The following is a 20,222-nucleotide window of genomic DNA, read 5'->3' as shown; positions in this document are numbered from 1 at the left end:
CAAGCGTCCAGCTAGCAGTAAGCTAGCGCTGTTAATCCATTTTTTCTCCATGGACCCTATTTAGATGTCTTCAAGGTTTAATATACCAAACCGCGCAAACTCCAGATAAATTTTGATCGCAAACTCAATAGAAAATGCATTCTATTTTGGAAGACGCTTACCGTTTGCCTTAAAACACCGTAAAAGGGAGCAAATTCGTATCACGGACACATTGTGAATTCGATGGGCTGAAATTATTATTTATTTCAATTTTTTCGTGGTTAAAACCCGTGTTCAATTATTGATCATCTCGGACATGTTCACGAAGAGCAAGTGTTTCAGGCTTGTTGAAAGGAGAAATTTGATATTCTAGAAATCGATAGGCGTACGACAGCAAATATTACAACAAAACCAACCATAAGTACACACGATAAAACCAGTAGATAGAGAGAGAGTAGCAATTCAAAGAGAGAGAAAAACAAAACATAAGAAAAGAACGAAGGAACAGAAGATTAGAAAGAACAGATCCCCAAGTACACGAATATAATTATACAAAGTTAGATGGGTTGAGTTCCTTGAATGTAAAATTTGAAAATATGCACTCAATATTCTCTAGCAAAAAAAGTACCAGAGGGAAGCAGACCCAATATTTTCTCTATACATTGCGTATCGCATTGTATTTCAAGTCATGTTTTGTTAGTGTAAAAAAACTACACTGATACTGTGTACCACAATATTATTGAAGAACGATAAGTCCATGTCTGCATGCACTGAATCTACTAGGATAAGATTTATAAATTTATATGTACCACATTTGTTTGATCAACCAAGGTAGGGTCATGATCATGGTCCGGACATACTTCATTTGGTTCTTGCAAGCTTAGCTCGAGTCAATGGTATGTAATTACAATACTTCCAATATGGATACCTTACATCCTACCATATTTATAAGAACCAGACAGGATCAACAGGTCTGAACTGGAACTCGAATCGATCCAGGCTGCTGCTGGACAAGATTTCTAAGAACCCGATCAAGAATTGGCTAACCCAGTCAAAGCCTATCAGAAACGAACGGAGTTAGTTTACTGGAACCGGGTTATATGAACCAATCCAACAGAAAATATGGCAAGACTAAGACTATTGAATATAGCTTTGAAACAAAATTTAATTGTGTTGCATAAGTTCAAACCCTGGTCTGTAATGAGGAGAATTACGCTTGAAATCACTAGTGCAATAAACATATTTATAGACCTAAGCATATATGAAGGTAAATTCTACAAAAAAATTATAATTGTAAATAAAATAGGATATTAAGGAGTTAAAAACATCATTTTTTGTTTTATAAAGATATTTTATTTAAATTAAAATTCAACATTGACCCACTAATTCAACTAATGACCTGATCGTTTTTCCGTGTCAACCTCACGGCCGAGTTTGATAACTGCATCCAACCCTACATTATTGTTTTTATTTCTACTTCCCCCCGCTTATTTGCTGCAGTAGAAATTGCACCATAATGCAGTAAGTGTTGTGATTAGGCTATGGTATTCCTTAGAGCTCAACTTCCGATATTGCTTCTATGGACACTGATGTCGTGGTTGCAAACTTGAAGAATGGTACCCCCAAATGATATTTGAGTTAGTTTAACTGCCTCCCAGTTAGAGGAAAACTGCTATTTGAGTTAGTTCACCCTCAATCACTTCTATCATTGCTACTTGAGTTCTTGTGCCTAGATATGTGGACTGAGCTACTTCACATGTGATATTAGAATTAGGCTCCAAACTTAGTTCTCTGAAAGCACAAGACAAATCCCCAATTATGAAATGAAGGTGGTGGTGACCTCATTTGGATCGTGATGGATGGGAAAATCCCTTATTGGCTCCTAAGCAGGTGTGTCCACGTAAGGTTGCAGCCCTTGAAGTTGGAATTAATAGAGCATGTGATTCTTCTTGATATTAGGAAGAGAGATTGATAGACTCTCTCTTGAAGAGAGGTTAAAAAATGACATGAATACTTCATTGGAAAGGAGGATTGTTGAGAAAGCACAAATAATTTCCACATATATTAGAAATTAGATAGATGGAGGATTTATAAAGAATTAGACTACTCCATCTAACAGGTGAATCTTTTAGCATCATGGCATGGAGTAAAAGAGCACCCGTGCCATAGCCTTTGCTCATCTCAGGGTCAAGGGGCTAATAGTGAGCTACTACCACTAGCCAAAAACAAGAAGCCCAACTCCACAAGGATCCATGCCACCACAATGGAGGAACAATTTATTTAGTAGAATCATCAGCACAAAACCAAACCATTAAAACACTTCATATGAGAATTTCAAAAATTTCTGTTCAATAGAAATGGATCAGCTATTAATGTTCCAGCAACTTTGAAAATGTCAAAATATTGAAATAAACTGCATCAGATGTGGACATGTAACTAGTTTAGATTGTCTAGTAAAAATGATTAGTAGCAAATGTGTTACACAGGCAAAACTTTACTAATGATTCGGAGGGATCAAGGAGAAACAAAAGAAAGTGCTCGTTCATTTTATATATTCACAAAACGTCACATTTTACAATAAATAAATATACTGACTGACCTCTATAAGCTGCAGAAGTGGTACTACTCCATGGCTACAGATAAATCATGTACAGGATATATAACAATGTGCCTCTTCATTCCAACAGGGGTAGTCATGGATCATTATGGTAAATAGCCCACCAGTAGACTGAAGAGGGAAAAAATGCAGTTGTAGAGGGAACAAGAGGCGATAAGCCAATTAAACTGTTCTACCAGTCTTCAAGCCATTCTGGGGTGTTAAGTTCTTCCACCTCTCGTAATGGAGAATTCAACAAAGGTGCTGCATCTTCAGGGTGACTTTCCAGGTATTGATTTAAACGCGAGATAATCTCATGGGGAACAGGAGAAGTATTGTCTGCTAAAGCTTTCCAATCAATATCGTCGAACCATGGATGACTTTTAATAGTGTCAATGCCTTGACTTCCAAGTCTAGTGCTTTCATCAACGTCTAATAACTGGATGATACGAGGAGTTAAAATAGAGTAGTTACTCAATAAATTAATAAAAATAAAAAATAACTCGATACTTCAATTCCACCTTAGTAATGAGATCAACAGCTTTAAGGCTGAAAGTTTGTGGGAGGGTTAGCTGTCCTTTCACAATTCTAGCAAACGTGAGCTCACTTTCTCTCCAAGAACCAAAAGGCATTTCACTGTATAGCATGAAGTAGATCAAAGCTCCAAGTGCCCACCTAGTTAGAGGGAAGAAAAATTTATACGGCAGAGTATAAAAGAAACTGCCTACAAACGCAAAAATAATTGGATAGTCGAAGGGAAATAGTATTAACAGTCAAGCATCGTTCATATATAACACAGGCACATGGAAGTCATCTTTAAATAATGTGAAATTCACATAACAAAAAGAACATGTAGGAAATTGAAGAAAAATACAGAAATAACATGTAAGTACATGAAATGACACAAATTTTATATGTGAAATAAATAAAAAGCAAATTTCTCACGTGAATTTCATGCGTGGACTTCTCTAGTTGGTATAAATTTGAATTGTATTCGTGATTATTGGAAGTGTAAGTGAAACTGAAAGAATTAATTCAACAACTTTGAATAAGCTGATGATACAAGCAAATATCAACCCAAACTAGATGATAACAGTGAGAAACATCCAAACTAATGATGATTCATCCCCCCCTAATACAGTAAAACCTTTATAAAATAATAATATTGGGACCAAGAAAAATTATAATTTTAGAGGGGTTATTAATTTTTTGATAAATGAATAATTTATGATCTTATCGATAAATGAATATTTATTAATTTATAAAGTATTTTATATTTCTATAACTTCTATTATATTTTACTATAATACATGTAGGAATTTTTTTATTTTTTATTTTTAAACATTGAGTGTGTTGAAATTCAAAATTCAATTGTAAACACATAAAAAGGCACACACATACATACATTAAAGAAGAAACATTAATATAAATGCATTGGCTTCGAAGTTTAATATACATCAAAAAGAGGCCGAATTGAAAAAAAAAGGCCAAAATAAAAAAAAAAAAAAAAAAAAAAAAATCAAAGTAAAAGTTTGTTAATTTGTATTACTATGAATTTTTATGAATTTAACCTGTTATTATTTCACATATTCGTTGGGCTCATAGGTATCTAAAACAAATATTATCTTATGCATTTAGTGGGGTTATTAAAATAGTACATTGGCCCAAGTCGAGACCAAAGGATTTTATTTTTTAAGCGAGATTATTATTTTATCAAACTTCATTTATTGAGGTTTTACTGTACCTAAAAAATAAAATAAATATCAAGTTCTGGATTAAAAATCCAAATGGTCATTGAACTTCGCACAATATTTTTCATTGGCTATTAACTTTAAAAAAATTTGTATGGTCATACAACTTATTAAGCTTCCATTTGGCCCCTTTTCTTTCAATTTTTAATGTATGGAATAGTATTTTTTTTATTTGGAAAATATGTGGTCGGAAAAATAGGAAAAACTTTCATTTTAAGTGTAATATTATTTTATAGAAGATTGTATGGTTAAAATTAAGAGTGAGAAGAAAAAATTGAAAGAAAAAGAGGGCTAAACAGGGGCTAAATTGCTATCCCATTAGCCATTAAACTAAATATTTTTGGATGATCATCGAACTTATCAAATTGTTATCTCATTGACCATTAAACCTTAAAAGCTTTTCTTGTGGTCACCAAAATTATCAAATCGTTATCCCGTAAATTATTTCATAACTCACCGGTAAAAAATTCGATAGACTCGGTGGTGTGACAATCAAAAACACTAATATGGCACATTATTATTGTTAGTTGACAATAAATCAACCTAAAACATCTTCTATCAATTAAAGGCGCCTATAAAAAATGCGATTGAATTTTAACTTTTGCATGCTTTCTCTTGTTTGCATGTATTTTTACTTAATATTATTTTTTATTGCTCTTTCCCATTACTTGTATTGTTTATAAGCGCATTTTTAATTGATTTGTCATCAAATAACAACAACATGCCATCCGGAAAATTTTTATAGTTTAAATGACCAATGGAATAACGCTTTGATATCGGTGACCATCCAAGAAACTTCTAAAGTTTAATGGCCAAAGGGATAATGATTTGATAAGTTCGGTGACCATCAGAAAAACTATTAAAGTTTAATGGCCTATGGAAAAAATTGTGCAAAGTTCAATGGCCATTTTGAATTTTTGACCCTCAAGAGCCTGAAGAAGATAATATTTTTGGGTTGCTCCAATAAAGTTGAACCGGTTGTGTCCCTAATTAAGTAGTCATAACTACTAGTGTTTGTTGAGGTAATAGCCACAATGAGGTGGTGGTGGTGAAGATGAGATGATGATCTAGTACTACTTTTAAATTGTAATATCCAAAAGTAAGAATAGGCCGTCTACAGACTACGACAGCTGAAATTGAATATAGCATTCAAGTTTCATCGGCCAGTTATATCCTAGTGTACTAACGAAAGATTCCATCTCACAGTAATTACGCAACGTTCATGGAGGGCCAAGCCTCTTCTTATAGGTTATTTACACTTCTATCTAAGAGACTGCCCCTTCCTCCAACAAACTAACCTTCTGAACTTCCCGAAACAATTTCCTACTGAAATCCCACATGAATCATGGGTAGATAAAGAAGTGACCAACTTAGGAATATTTTAAGCTCAAAGGAGGTAAACATGTCTATCTGAGTGGTAATTAATACAGCACTGTCTAGCATATTATAGTATTCCTCTTTATATAAATCCCATAGTCAACAATGGGTTTGCAGTTCCATACTATCAATTTAAAACGTTTAAAGAGTAGCTATTTTATGTATCCCTGGAATGCTTTAGTAGTTAGTTTTTGATTTTTCAATATTGCTTTCCAATGCACCATGCAGTCAACTTTATTTCCCAGTCAACAGAAAAAAGATAGCTTGTCGCTTCTTTTTTTTTAAATAATTTTCTACATATTTTTGTGAACAGTTGATAAAGCACCTGGCTACCTGGAAAACCTTGTAACTTAAAACATGCAAGTAAATTAAGGTGGAATACCAGTCAGCTGGAAAACCATGGCCTTTCCCTTGGATAATTTCTGGGGCCAAAGTATCTGCCATACCACATATGGTGTATGTTCTCTCACCACAATCATCAGAAAACTTCTTCCCGAACCTGAAGTCCACTAGCTACAGTATTAAGAAGCAAATCATCAATTAACTGACTATTCAGAATTCTGGCTGTTTGTGTGTTTAGGCACACACAGAAAAACAAAACACTGCTGAATGCAGAAACAAAAATTCTATAACCTTTATATATCCTGCCTGATCTAACATTAGAACATCAGGGGTCACGCCTCGATAGAGAATGCCATTCTGAAAATAATGAAAAAAATATTGAATAGCGATTTAAAAATCAATGGCACATAGAAAATTGAAGTCGATCTCGCAAAAAGCTACCTTGTGCAAATTTTCCAGGGCAATAACAACAGAGGCCGCAATGAACCGTGCAGATGGTTCATCAAGTGCCTTGTAAATTATTGAGGTCAAAGAGCAAGCAATACGCGTATCTAGAAGTATGCCAGCATGTGTATAGTCAGCAGAAGTGCATATAATTCGAGGAACACTAGCAGACGGGTTTATATTCGTCATCAGATACTTTTCTTTCAGGACTTGCGCTTCTTTTCCAAGTTTTTTAACCTTCTGTTTAGAAAACCTCTTCAAGCTCAGAAAATTTTCTGCAGATGACAAGAAAAAGAAGGAAAATGACCACAGTGGAGTGTAATATCGTAAAAATAAATTCCCTTAATTACATTATTGAATCCGACATCCATGGCCCTCCTTCTATCCTGATAAATTATTATAAACCAACCGCACAAGGTAAATCACCCTTAAAGAGCACCTCCATGAAGTGTTTGGTGGCAGTGCCTAGCACCAGTTGAAAATGATAAATTATGAAAATTATAACTTGAACAGTGTACTGCAGAAGACCAACCTGTGTCTCTCAAACTTACAAGGCCAATCTCACAGCAGTCCGTAGAATACAAACACGTTCTCCACTCCTTGACGAAATTACTACAGAGTTATTTTTTTGCATAAAAGTTTAAAACATATCTGGAAAAGGATAATGTGCTTACCAAATCAACGAGCTGGACCTTCTCAATAGATAAATTGTCCAATTTTTTGTTAGATTCCAAGAAGAAACTAGTAGAGTAGTCCTTTGACCTAATCAAATTTAACAGCCAAATCAGGTCGAGGTAACAAAAACGAAAAATTTAAAGTTGAACAAGGTCAATCGATATCTCTTAAGTTCCAGATTGCATTATATAAACCAGATATCTATAGATAGCCAATGATTATTTTATTAAAATACAGAAACTTAAGGCATACTTTTGATCATCCTGCGAAGACCTTGCCAGAGGGCCAACAACTGCATCAAACTTTTCCCTTGTTAAGACAGAGCATACGACATCGCCCACAGCGACAACTCTAAAGGGAGAAATATCTTCACCAAGAAGTTTCCATTCTCCAAAATAGCTCCCCTCAGTCTTCTCCACAGAGAGACTCTCGTTGGTTATATCATCATAGTGATTGTCAGATGGAGGTATAATACTAGGTGCATTTACATTTTTTGCTGAATCTACGTCACAAGTAATTTTCACCACACCCTTCTGGATGATATACATTCCCAGAAGATCCTCACTCTGCAGACGAATGGTCAAAAGAAAATGAAAGAGAAGGAACTGAAAAAGACATTCGAATTTAGAAACAAAATATACCTTATCAACAATTGTCTGCCCATCAGAAAAAGACAATTGTGAAAGTGAATCTGCAATATGACTCAGCTGTAAAATTGGCAACCTTGAAAGAATATCTACCGATCGAAGTAACTTCAATAACGACAAATTAGAAAACTCAGTCATGAGGATTCCTCTAAAATCCTCTCTTTTAAGTGCCCAAAGAGTTCCATTAGTCACTGCTCTGACAGAAGCTTGAAGGGGTTTATTAGACCTGCAGGTAAGAAATTGAAAACCTGAAAACATAGATGTTGAGATCAAATCTGCTATAAACTATAATACCATCCATATTTGGCATCAATAGCCAGCAAAAGAGGGCCTGATATATCTCATCAATGAATCGTGTCTCCAGAAAATAAATATAAAAGTTAGTGACTTGGAAATGTCACAACTTTTCAACTTCTAACTACAGATTATTCTGTTAAACGACAGAAGAAAGACCTTATTTCCTTCATCTCTATATGATCATATTTCATTTAAACGTATTCATCAAACATTTGCAACACCCGTGCTAGCTCTAACTAACATCTAGAATCTAATTAGGCAAGCAACAAGAAATTGTAGATAGCTCACATCAGTGCCAGCTCCCCAAAGGAAGATAACTTTTCAGCTGTATAACGTTGTAGAACCCTAGGCACTTCTCCAATTTTCTCTTCCTGACATAATATGCTCCAAGTCAGAGATGGCATATTAGATACTGGAAATGAAATCAATTGAGCCTGATATTTCAATTGAAAGGTTAGTTTTATTTTCATGATGTCACTGACATGCCCTCTGTCATACATAGATTAAGGTGAAATAAATCTAGATCTGTGATATCTTCAGGACAAAAAAAAAAAAAAAAGTATTAGCACCTGCGTAGCGAAGACCTCAAATTCTCCATTGCCAACAATGTAGAAACATTCACCTTCTCCACCCTACCAAATACGAATAATTACGCTTACAGCAACAGACTTATATTGGCATGCAGGCTGAAAATCCAAGACTTGACAGAGGCATGTAGAATTCATCTATCATAATGAATATGATGCAAGAGAAAGAGACATTTTGTAAGGAGACAGGCCCTTATTGAGATAAGTGTTACTAATCTCTAAGTATGAAAGCTACAAGCACGGGCATTTTACTTTTAGTTATGTCTACCATATTTGAAACAAAAGCTATTGCTTACAAAATGGACCAACATTAAGTGATGATCTCCAACTTAGAAGATAGGAGATTTATATCTCAAATTTCAGAATCAGAGAGTTTTACATAAAATCCAGTCCACATATCCTTCAATCTGGTTCATCATTTATTATAATATAGCCATCCATGCCTGAAGCTGATGCTTATTTATATAGTGCAACTCTATACAATACATTTAAAAAGTGCACAAAGAATCGTAGTTTCTGGAGTCCTTTCTGCAGAAGAGCATATTATAGGCAATGATGCAAAGAATGTATTGAGACTTGAAGCACCATCTTAAAATGTCAATCTAGTTAAGAATAGCCCAAACACTTATATGTTGATTAGTATTTCTACTTGACCGACGAGGATTAAGCCTTTACATGCTCCCGCAAGATGGTGGATCGTTTGAGTGATATTCAAATGCTCGTTTGAGCTTTAGATGGATTAAATTGCTTGCTTGAGTTTAGTAAGCTCTGATACCATATTAAAACTTAGAGTTCTATCTAAAAATGTCAGCTTGTTAAAAGAGTAGACCATTTTATATTTAATTGATGTAGAATTTACCCATGTGAGTTGTGCTGGATACCTTTCCTTTGGGGAGTTCATTTATATAGAGAATCAATTCTCGATACAATGTTGATTACAAGCTAAATTGGGCCTAATCTGTGACTGATTTTCAGCCATCTACTGCTAACATATCTAACTAAGGAAAGCAGCTAATCGGCCATTAACAACTTACATATCTAACTAAGAAAAGCAATTAATTACAGACATATTTACAAATCATGCCATGACGAGAATATCACTGATATTCCCCCTCAAATTGATGCTGGTGAAAGTATTAATTTGCAATCATGAACTATTGAGGATGACCATGCTCGTCCCCCGAAGAAGAGACCTAAATCACGGCAACCATCTACGAAAAATAATGACAACGAGAGAACTAAAAACAAACAAATAGTGTAGAAACAGCAAGAGCAACTCCAGAAAGCTCACCATCCAAAGAAGGATTTTCAAAAGAAATTCAAAAAGTGTGCAAACCTCACACAATTAGCTCTATCAGTCAGGAGAACTCAATTAAACACATAACTCGTGTTCTAACAAAAGCTCTAACGGCCAATGCACCGGCTAAAAATCCAGCAATATATCGTTGGCCAAGATACTACAATTGAAAGATATCCCGCTAAACAACCTACACCAAAAACTCAAAGACGATCCTCCTCGAAAATCCAAAACCCAAGAAGACTGGCTCTCGCCGTGAGAAAACCCAACTAAGAAAACGAGAAAAATTCTACGGAACTGGCTCTAATACCATGTCAGTTGTGCTAGATACCTCTCCTTTAGAGAGTTCATTTACATAGAGAATTAATTCTCAATACAATGCTAATTAAAAGCTAAATTGGGCCTAATCTGTGGCTGATTTTAAGCCATTTACAACTTCTACATCTAACTAAGGAAAGTAGTTGTTTACAAACATATTTACAAATTATGCCACGTATATGACCAACAACCCATATCCTACAAGATGGTGGCTCATTTAAAAATACAAATCTTGAAATCTGAAAGCTTGAAGAAGCATAAAGCCTGTTGATGTAGCTACTTTTTTAAACATTTCATGGTCCACTAACTTCTATCAATTTTATTTACTAAAAATTCACATCAGACAGGCTCTTAATAAGTTTGTCACGATTTCATCTTAAAGGTCAACTTTGTTAAAAAGAGTAGCACAAACTCTTATATGTTAGTTAATATATTTATACATAATCGACTTGGGATTCACCGTTCAACATGCCTCCTCATGTATAGACAGGGTTCATGTTTATTCATCACATCCTAAAACATGTATAATTTCATTAAATGTGTGACAATAAAACTTGAACCTAGGACCTTTCCCTACACCGGTCCTATATTGGAACATTTAGAGCCTATTTGAGACCGATTTTTATTCAAGAATGTATTTTGAAATAGTAGATTGATAAAACATATTTTGTTAAACAATAAGGAAAAATTTTGAGTTTACGTGTAGTATTATTTTGTTGAAGAATGTGTGGTTGAAAAGAAGAAAGAAAATGTATTTTGAATATAATAGGAATCAAACAAAGGCTTAATCTAAAATCTTTAATTTTTAGATGAGGTGGCTAAACGCAATGAATTTATCTTAAATATACATTATCCTCTTTAAGATATAAGTCTATATATATGTGTGTGTGAGTGTGTACACACACAATAATATATATTGTTAATGTCAAGAAAATTGTAAATTGTATATAATAAACTCTTATCAATATTAGAATATAGAAGACCCTAGTTATAGGGTTGTAACTAACTCTAAAAGGAAATAATTGTAAAAGGAAATAAACCAAAAAGGAAATAACCTAAAAGGAAAGATTGTGTAATAATTACACAATCAACTAATAAAGAAAATAATCATACACGATTGGAAATTATTCTAAACAATATTTTCCATCTTCAACACCCACCCCTCAAATTGATGCTGGTATAAGCATCGATTTGCAACCTTGAACTGCAACGATGACAATGCTTGTGTCCACGAAGAAGAAATCCAAACCAGAGCAACCAACTATGAAAATTAGTGACGACTAGATGCCAAGAACAACAAAATAGTGCAGAAACAACCAAGAACGACTCCAAACCCAAGAACTGATTCAAAACTCGATATGATTCTCGGCAAAGAATCAATGTCCGACCAGAAACTGAAGACGCTAACAAATCATCACTAAAACGCCGAATACTCGCACCACACTTGATGCACCGAAGTCACACGTTAACAAAAATTCTATTAACCATAAATAACCACAAGAAACCCACCCCTAAAAGGCTGAGTTATGACCAAAGAGAATCGAAGATTCAACCACTCTAAAGATACTCCAGAGAACTCACTCCTCAAGAAGAATTTCCAAAAGAAATTCACAAAGTGTGCCGACACACACAGTGAGCTCTATCTGTCGGGAAAACTTAATCGAACACATAATTCTTGTTCTGACAAAAGTTCTAACGCCAATACACCGGTCAAGATTCCAACAATATATCACTGACCAGGATGCTGTAGTTGGAAGAAATCCCACCAAGTAGCCTACACCAAACAGCCTACAACAAAAAATTCAAAGATGATTATCCTCTAAGAATCCAAAACTCTAACTCATGACCCGTGCAACCAAAACTCAACGATCTACACTTCCATGTCTCTCCAACAAAGGAAAGCCCAAATAACATAAAACTGAAAAAAAACAAAATAATAGCCTATTACACAAACTACAACCCATAAATCAAACCCATTCTATAAATCCAGTCCATCTATAACCACACAACACAAATGTATCCACGGGCCTAATTACTCCAACACCCTAATAAACACAACCACAATCAACAGTACAATAAATCAGCCCAACAAGCCCATAATACCCATAACTCAAAAATACCTTAATATACCCTAATAAACAAATCAACAACCCATCACTAGCCCAACCCAATTACACTATTACTTGGCCCAATCTTCATCTTCTTCGACATCAGATTCAGGGGCCTCTTATTTCTTAGTTTTAGTCTTAGCAGCAGCAGCCTTGTCTTTTGTAGGTTTCAAGTCCTCAACCTTGAGCTGGGGTTACCACCATTTTCAAGAGCCTCAATCGAAAATTCCTCATCATCAAATTCATCTAAAAACTCTTGCTCATACTTCCGCCCCATTGTTTTTAGATAAGATTTCTTTTCTTCAAAAGGCAAACCATTCTAACCAAAGACACGAATTAGCCCAGCACAGCAGTAGCCACTTAATTCCACTATTTTGCAGCCCACATTAGTTAAAAAAATAATAAAGCAAGCCCACTACCCAATAGCCCAACAATCAATACTAAACCATTAATATAAAAGCCCAAAACATTTTATATAATGCAACCCAACTCAAATCCAAATCATAACCCAAAACGCATTACATACAAACCCTAACCTGGCCAAAAATCATCCTTCCTCGTTGCACTCGCTCCCTCTTACTGTCTTCCCCGTTACCAGCTAATCCAAGACTCGCTGAAGATGAACAGCAGTTCGTCTGGTTTCAACAATGCGCTGGTGACAAGAGCAATAGTAATAGCAAGTGCCCTCTTCACCATTCTCTTTAGGATCCGAAGTCGCTCTAGTAAGTTCGGTTGGTCTTATCAGGGTATTTTCACAAAATTACAACATTCACATCCACACTAACCCACAACTGCAACACTCATCTTCTTCTCCTTACACCACCTCTTCATCTCCACAAACACCGCCCTCCACTACCTATTCCCGTGCAACCACATGAATCCTCAATCTCACAGACCATACATCGTCCATTAAATCCAACCACTATGACAAATTGTAGCCCAACCAAAGCAGCGAGAAGTGTTTTAAGATCATTGAGAAAAGCAAATAAAGAGGAAACACAAATTTTATGAGTAAAAAATTGGCCAAGAGGACTGAACGAGAACAAGAAAATTGACCGGACGAGCGGCCTCGCTGGAGGAAAAAAAAGCTTACTAGTTTAACCAACGAAGTTAAACTGCTCTGATATCATGTCAAGAATAAATTGTATAAAATAAACTCTTATCAATATTACAATGTAGAAGACCCTATTTATAAGGTTGTAACTAACTCTAAAAGGAAATAATTATAAAAGGAAATAACCCAAAAGGAAAGTTAATGAAATAATTACACAATCAACTAATAAGGAAAATAATCTTACACGATTGGAAATTATTCTAAACAATATTTTCCTATCTTTAACAATTAAGACTTGGGGTTCAATCTTAAAATGTCAACTTTGTTAAGAAGAGTAGCCCAAGACCTTATAAGTTGGTCTATATTTTCATCTTTAATCGATGTGAGATTATATCCCTTAACATGCCCCCGAAAGATGGTGGCTCATTTGAAAATACCAATTTTGAAATCCATATGCTCATTTATTGAGTCTTAATTGGATCAAATCGCTCGTTGAAACTTAATGGGCTCTGATACCATGTTAAGACTTGGGATTCTATCTTAAAAGGTTAACTTTGTTAAGAGGAATAGCTCAAGACCTTGTAAATTGGTCTATATTCTTTAATTGTTGTGAGATTATATCCTTAACATATATATGTGTGCGCGCGCGCGCATACACTTAAATAGATTCTTTTTATTATATTCCAAGCAATGCAATAACACAACTTATTATGGACAACTCCAATTGTGTTTTGTCTTAATCATGTTCTAGAAAACTAATAGTTTCCATTATTCCAGCCAATAAAATAAAGTTTTTAGAATACCTGTTCAACTACAACGTCTCCTGCTTGAACCTCAACTCTTTGCATGCAGTCTAACAAAGCATGACACTGGGAGTCCGTAAGTTTTCTAAAAAGAAAATGATCGTTCAAAGCCCGTCCAATCCGAGCCTGTCACATATAGGTTATGAATGTGCTGAACATTAATAATTTGTCCTTCACGTATATAGAACTTTGCGTAAAAGAAATAAATGAAGCAAGGAAAGTTTACTTCTTCTTCCCAAGTCTTTCTGTGGGCTGGAGAAGGGGGAACCCATGCTTGACCATTCTCTAGAGAGCTTTCAATAGACCGCAGTCTAGACCGTGATATATCATGCCGTGCATGATGGCTTCTAGAATTCCATCTCATATGCGATGGACACTCTGATCCGGATACTTCAACCACTTGAGGCAAAGCAGGTTTTGTAAATGCAAAAGAACTTGTTGGTCGATAGAGTGCAGCCTGATATTGAAGATGAAAACTAAAATTAAAAGCTTAAAAGAACTAAGGAAAATAAGGAGAAAGATAGCCCTGATGAGATAGAGAATATGAAAATCAAGGAGCCTTCTTACATCATTTAATCCATTTACATGAACAACAATCACAGTAATGTCATCAGTACGAGTTTCATATTGAAGCCAAAGACGATATGATTCAGCAACAATTGCAGCACATGCATCACGGGGGTCCTTGTATTTTGCAACCTGAGCAGTATCAGAAAAAGAAGCTTTAGTAATCAAATGGGGGGGAGACAGAGAGAGAGAGAGAGAGAGAGAATGCTGCTTGTAGAGAAAATAGACAGAGTATGCGTAACAGATCCTTAGAGCGGAAACCCCTCTGAAAAGTGAAAATGTAGAGAGAGAGAGAGAGGTCATCTTCTCTTCCATCCTCCCTGACTTTTCAATCCTCAGGGACAGGAGAAGCAGAAGTATAAGGTGATAATCCCTACTGCTCCTTATTTAATGACTGATTTAAAGCATAGAGAAAATTTTAAGATGAAAGTTCTTTCAGGGGAAAAAGTGCTTCTTTCCTCTATCTTGGAATATATTTCAATTATGAAATTTTGCTTGAGTGCGTAAACGTTAACTGGACAGATTTTCCCTTCTTCCTTCCTGGCTATTACTCAGTCAAAATCATAGGAAAAAGTAAAGGCAGAATATTGGTAGAGATAAAAATCCACACAATATTGATACACAATCTTAAGAGAGGCTCATATTACACAAAATGTATGCAAAGAGCAGACAGTCTTTATTTACTGAATTCTACATTTTCACCGCAGAGAGAGAATGTTGCTTGTAGAGAGAATAGACAGAGTATTCGTAACAGATCCTTAGAGCGGAAACCCCTCTAAAAAGTGAAAATGTAGAGAGAGAGAGAGGTCATCTTCTCTTCCATCCTCCCTGACTTTTCAATCCTCAGGGACAGGAGAAGCAGAAGTATAAGGTGATAATCCCTACTGCTCCTTATTTAATGACTGATTTAAAGCATAGAGAAAATTTTAAGATGAAAGTTCTTTCAGGGGAAAAAGTGCTTCTTTCCTCTATCTTGGAATATATTTCAATTATGAAATTTTGCTTGAGTGCGTAAAAAGTTAACTGGTCAGATTTTCCCTTCTTCCTTCCTGGCTATTACTCAGTCAAAATCATAGGAAAAAGTAAAGGCAGAATATTGGTAGAGATAAAAATCCACACAATATTGATACACAATCTTAAGAGAGGCTCATATTACACGAAATGTATGCAAAGAGCAGACAGTCTTTATTTACTGAATTCTACATTTTCACCGCTTTCCATGAATGAGGAGATACATTCTCCATTGTCCCTTCTTGGAATAATAAGCTACAAGAGTTTTTCATATCCCAGTGTTCTCAAAGAAACAGATTTGTTATAGTTACATCACCTTTTCCAACCGGTGTATTTAATGGCCTTTGAAATGGCCAAACCATGTTAATTATTTCACCCAAAAATTTTTCCAGTGGATGATACATCAACCAACTAATGAATATGGTTTATTCTCATTGAACCTTTTAACTTTTTTCTATAAATTCATCTTAACATTCTCATATCAACCACACTCAACATAGACATATTTGGTTTCCATTCTACCAACATTCAGTTCAGCGTAACATCTATACTCCATTGTAGTCTTATAAAACCTTAAACTTTATAGAAATCCATTGATCATGCAAAACCCAGAAAGTCTGCTCTAATTAACCCAACCAGCTTTAATTTTGAAATTAATATCTTCTTCAATATATCCTTCCCAGTTAATAATAGAGACGACTGATGGTAATCGAGTATGCTCAAATTTACGTATTCCATGATCTCCTATGTTGATAAGTACTTCTACATTGATTAAAAATTATACACTCCAAAATCGGATAAATTTGTCCGAAGATAGTCTTCCAATATTGCTAATTTAGATATAATACCACCTTTAGTCCCATCTACTAACACAATATCATCTAGAAAAAGCATACATCAGGGAAACAGTCATGTGTCCTTAGCCAATCCATAGTTAGGACAAACAAATATGTAGGTAAAGCTACAGATCTATAGTCATTCAAAATTAGCTAGACTATGTGTGTGTCCTTGGACAATCCATAACAATAAAAACAAAAACAGGCTAAAAGTTTGATGAACCTTATTGTAGTTGGGAACCGGCAACACTCTTTTGCATGGTGTATCATTGTCCCTTGCACATATCATTGTAAAAGATAATGTACCAATTGTTACTCCTTTAGAACCAATCAAAATAGTTGCATAGGAACCAATCACGTGCCTTTCTAAATAAATTATTTGCATATAACAAATTTTCTTCTCCTTCCTATATTGTTCCATTAGTTTTTGTAATAAATAAATAGCTTTCATGTCGGTCTCCCCAACGTAAATCTAAATTAATGCGAAATCATCATTTCAAGTGTAAGTCTTCTCTCAATCAATCTCTTCCAAATTTATACTGTGATAAGTGCCACGAAAATTTGCAAACTTTTGTATATATCCTTCTTTTTATAATGGACATGGAAAATATAAACATTAATATGGGACACGTTTACATTTTTGTCCATTGCCTAAATACTCAAAGGGAATAAGAATGATGCTTCCTTGGTTATATAACTATCACAAATGACACAGGATGCCTATTTTGAAATTTGACATTTCATTGAAAAACCTTTAATTGTAACTACTAAGCAAAAGGTTGAAATATATTAAGATTTTACCATTTTCACATATCTTATAAGTGTTGGATAATTACACATTATAACCTGTACTACACTCAACACCTATACCCATCTCCAAGTAGATGCAAAGCAAGGAATTGATAACGGAATAGAATAACTTAAATTCCTTATCCGTCTTAAATTTAGTGATGTCACCTTACCATACATCATCCCTGGTAATTACATTTAAAGTGATCATGTACGTCACTCAAGACCCATACCCTACTCAAGTAATCTACAAAGCAAAGCAAGCAATCTGAAAACTGAAAAAGAATAGCTTAAGTTTCCTTATTCATCTTAAATTAAGTGATGTCACCTTACCGCATGTCATCCCCAACAAGAAAATTTAAAGTGAATCCGTAACATTCCCTGACCTTATAAACTAGATTTTGGCTGCCTGATTAAGGATATTATATTCAATTCTTTTCCAAGTACTTAGTCTTTCCAAATTTATTGTCAACCTATTGGCCAAATGATCTGTATGCTAATTAATGACTGTTTTTCTTGGCAAGAAAATCAAAATTCTTACTAATGACTAACAAGACAAAGATATCAAAGTTTAGGCTGTCATATAAACACACTTCATTGCTTTTATTTAGTAGGTTTTCTATCTTCTTCAACAAATTAAAGTCTTGTTTTCGAGTTGCTTATTTCCCTCTTCCTTCTCTTTTTTAGCTTTCAATTTTTTCCCTGATGCCATATTGTTTCTAAGAGATATTTTTTCAATTTAGTTTCTCATGTTTATATATTAAGATATAGTTCTCAACATACAAATGGGAAAGTGTAGCAATTAAAAATGGATTATTATCAGCATGGATATCAAGAATTACGATGACGTAGAAATTTTAAACTGCAAACTTCAAAAATCAGTGAAGAAAATTTTTACCATGTCCACCACGGTTTGGCTTGAAAGGAACTCGAATACACCATCACTAGCAATCACAAAGAAAGGATGATTTGGTGCAAGCTCCAAGACAACGATTTCTGGGTTTGCAACTACACCTATTGTCTCAGCAATAGAATCACCTATACTTCTTGTGAAAGCTGTACCTGGATACATACCATTTTGCACCCAAATTCTGGGAGGATCACCATCATCATCTTCTTCAGTTCCCCAACACTGTACATCTGGGTCCTTGAGTCCTTCAATCTGATCCAAGGTGAGAACTCTAGCTCCACAAAGCTTCACACGTTCAAGTTCATCAACCCGGAAAGGAGTATGATCAGTTGATAGGTCAACAGCAACAATGTCCTCCCCTCTTTTCTCGCCTACAACAGCCCTCGAATCACCTGAATTGGCAATATAAAGCATCCTACCTCGAACTAGTACTGTAATTGCAGTTGTTCCACTCATGCTATCATCTATTGTATCAGCATGCAACTGTGAATTCGTCATCACAAAAGCAGAATGGCATGCTTCAACTGCATCAGTTTGAAATTGACTGTTCCTAAGCAAATTTTCACATAACTTCTGCTTTACAAATTGTGAGCATTGAGCTCCAAATTCCCCATGTCCATCAAAAACCCCAAAGAAATGATCATTTGGGCTCATCCCAAATGGAGAGTGAATACAAAAACTGTCCTGGTTGGCCTTATCAAGGGCATCAGGGTAGTAACCTCTCTGAGACAGAAATGAGTAGCATAGTTCATAACTCTCTGATGGAACCTTTACAGTTCGTGAACTGTCATGAGGTAGAAACTGGGCTGACACCCTGGACAGCCGAGTTATACCCACTTCATTATCCTTTGTTGAACCTAACTGATTTACTTGATCTCTAATTTCCCCTTCATCATCAGATTGAGCAGGTGAGAACACTGCAATCTCAGCCGCTGTTTTCACAGTTTCACTTTGTTTAACCTCAGCATCTCGGGTTACACATAACTGACCAATACATGCTCTTGAATGAATGCAACCCATTACTCAAAAGACCAAAATAAGATGAATACGGATGCCAAAATTCTCAAATGATTCATCAGGTCTTCAGGAGTGGCTGGGACCAGCTCGTTTTCCGGGGTCCGCTGCAAAATCATATTAGAGGATCTAAAACAAATCGGGATAAATACAAGAGAATTCAGATCCTCCTCAAATCTTATCCAATTCGAAGCACCGAATGAAATCTCATTTAAAAAATAATACTTACAGGAAATCACCAATTCAGATTCAATAAAACTCAAAATTCAATTCAACTCACATTTAACTGATAGAATCAGTGGATTCACTTTTGCCAGCATTTAACAGTTAAAAATTCACAGAAACAGTTATACAGAAAAGAAAGCGGTTTTTCAAATTTATACATACCCCAATACTTGAACTCAATATCAACAACGGAAAAGAAAATGATAATAGCATACCTAATTAAGGGGAAAAAAATTCAGTGAAGCTGAGAGAGTGTAGTGCGCACCTGGCGTAAATTGGAAAAACTGTAAGTTTAATGCTACAGGTAAAGAGAGTTCAATTTCAAGACGTAACAGATACAGTACCATGGGTAGAAGGGAAGGTTGGGCCCTGCCGCCATTGGCCTTTTATGTTTGGGGGTAACCCACGCGCCCCCGGTATATGGTGGCTGGGGTAGGGATGGAAATCGAGTTCGACTCAGAAAAAGCTCGAGCCCGTTCAGCTCGAGGCTCGAAGGCACCGAGCCTCATTTTTTAGGGTTAGCTTGAGCCGGGCCGGCCCGCATTAAAAAAAAGGGGAAAAAATCTGCTAGCTGCCAAACAGGCAGCAAGAGGTA

General features: G+C 35.4%; 1 protein-coding gene across 5 annotated transcripts; it reads right to left on the bottom strand.

Annotated features, from left to right (window-relative positions):
- Positions 1-491: 491 nt before the first annotated feature.
- On the bottom strand, positions 492-19,987 carry LOC111407855 (protein phosphatase 2C and cyclic nucleotide-binding/kinase domain-containing protein). Of its 5 annotated transcripts, XR_002705220.1 has the most exons (17): positions 19,843-19,972; positions 18,377-19,509; positions 14,843-14,974; positions 14,502-14,732; positions 14,276-14,401; positions 8,678-8,740; positions 8,397-8,542; positions 7,806-8,037; positions 7,417-7,730; positions 7,164-7,251; positions 7,022-7,088; positions 6,487-6,764; positions 6,337-6,402; positions 6,086-6,216; positions 3,097-3,250; positions 2,579-3,014; positions 492-1,037 (listed from the first exon to the last, which is right to left on the bottom strand). XR_002705220.1 is itself a non-coding variant. In XM_023037540.1 (16 exons), the coding sequence occupies exons 2-16, from the start codon at positions 19,406-19,408 to the stop codon at positions 2,769-2,771; spliced, it is 3,306 nt and encodes a 1,101-aa protein (XP_022893308.1). In that variant the 5' UTR covers positions 19,409-19,509; positions 19,893-19,987; the 3' UTR covers positions 2,579-2,768. The 5 variants fall into 5 exon arrangements, 4 of the variants coding, with proteins under 4 accessions (XP_022893308.1, XP_022893311.1, XP_022893309.1 ...); XM_023037540.1 differs by lacking the exon at positions 492-1,037 and having other exon boundaries at positions 19,893-19,987; XM_023037543.1 differs by lacking the exon at positions 492-1,037 and having other exon boundaries at positions 8,397-8,479.
- Between the last annotated feature and the right edge of the window lie 235 nt (positions 19,988-20,222).

This window comes from Olea europaea, chromosome 13, assembly GCF_002742605.1.
Source record: "Olea europaea var. sylvestris chromosome 13, O_europaea_v1, whole genome shotgun sequence".
Taxonomy (NCBI): domain Eukaryota; kingdom Viridiplantae; phylum Streptophyta; class Magnoliopsida; order Lamiales; family Oleaceae; genus Olea; species Olea europaea.
This window is presented reverse-complemented; position numbering and strand designations above follow the sequence as displayed.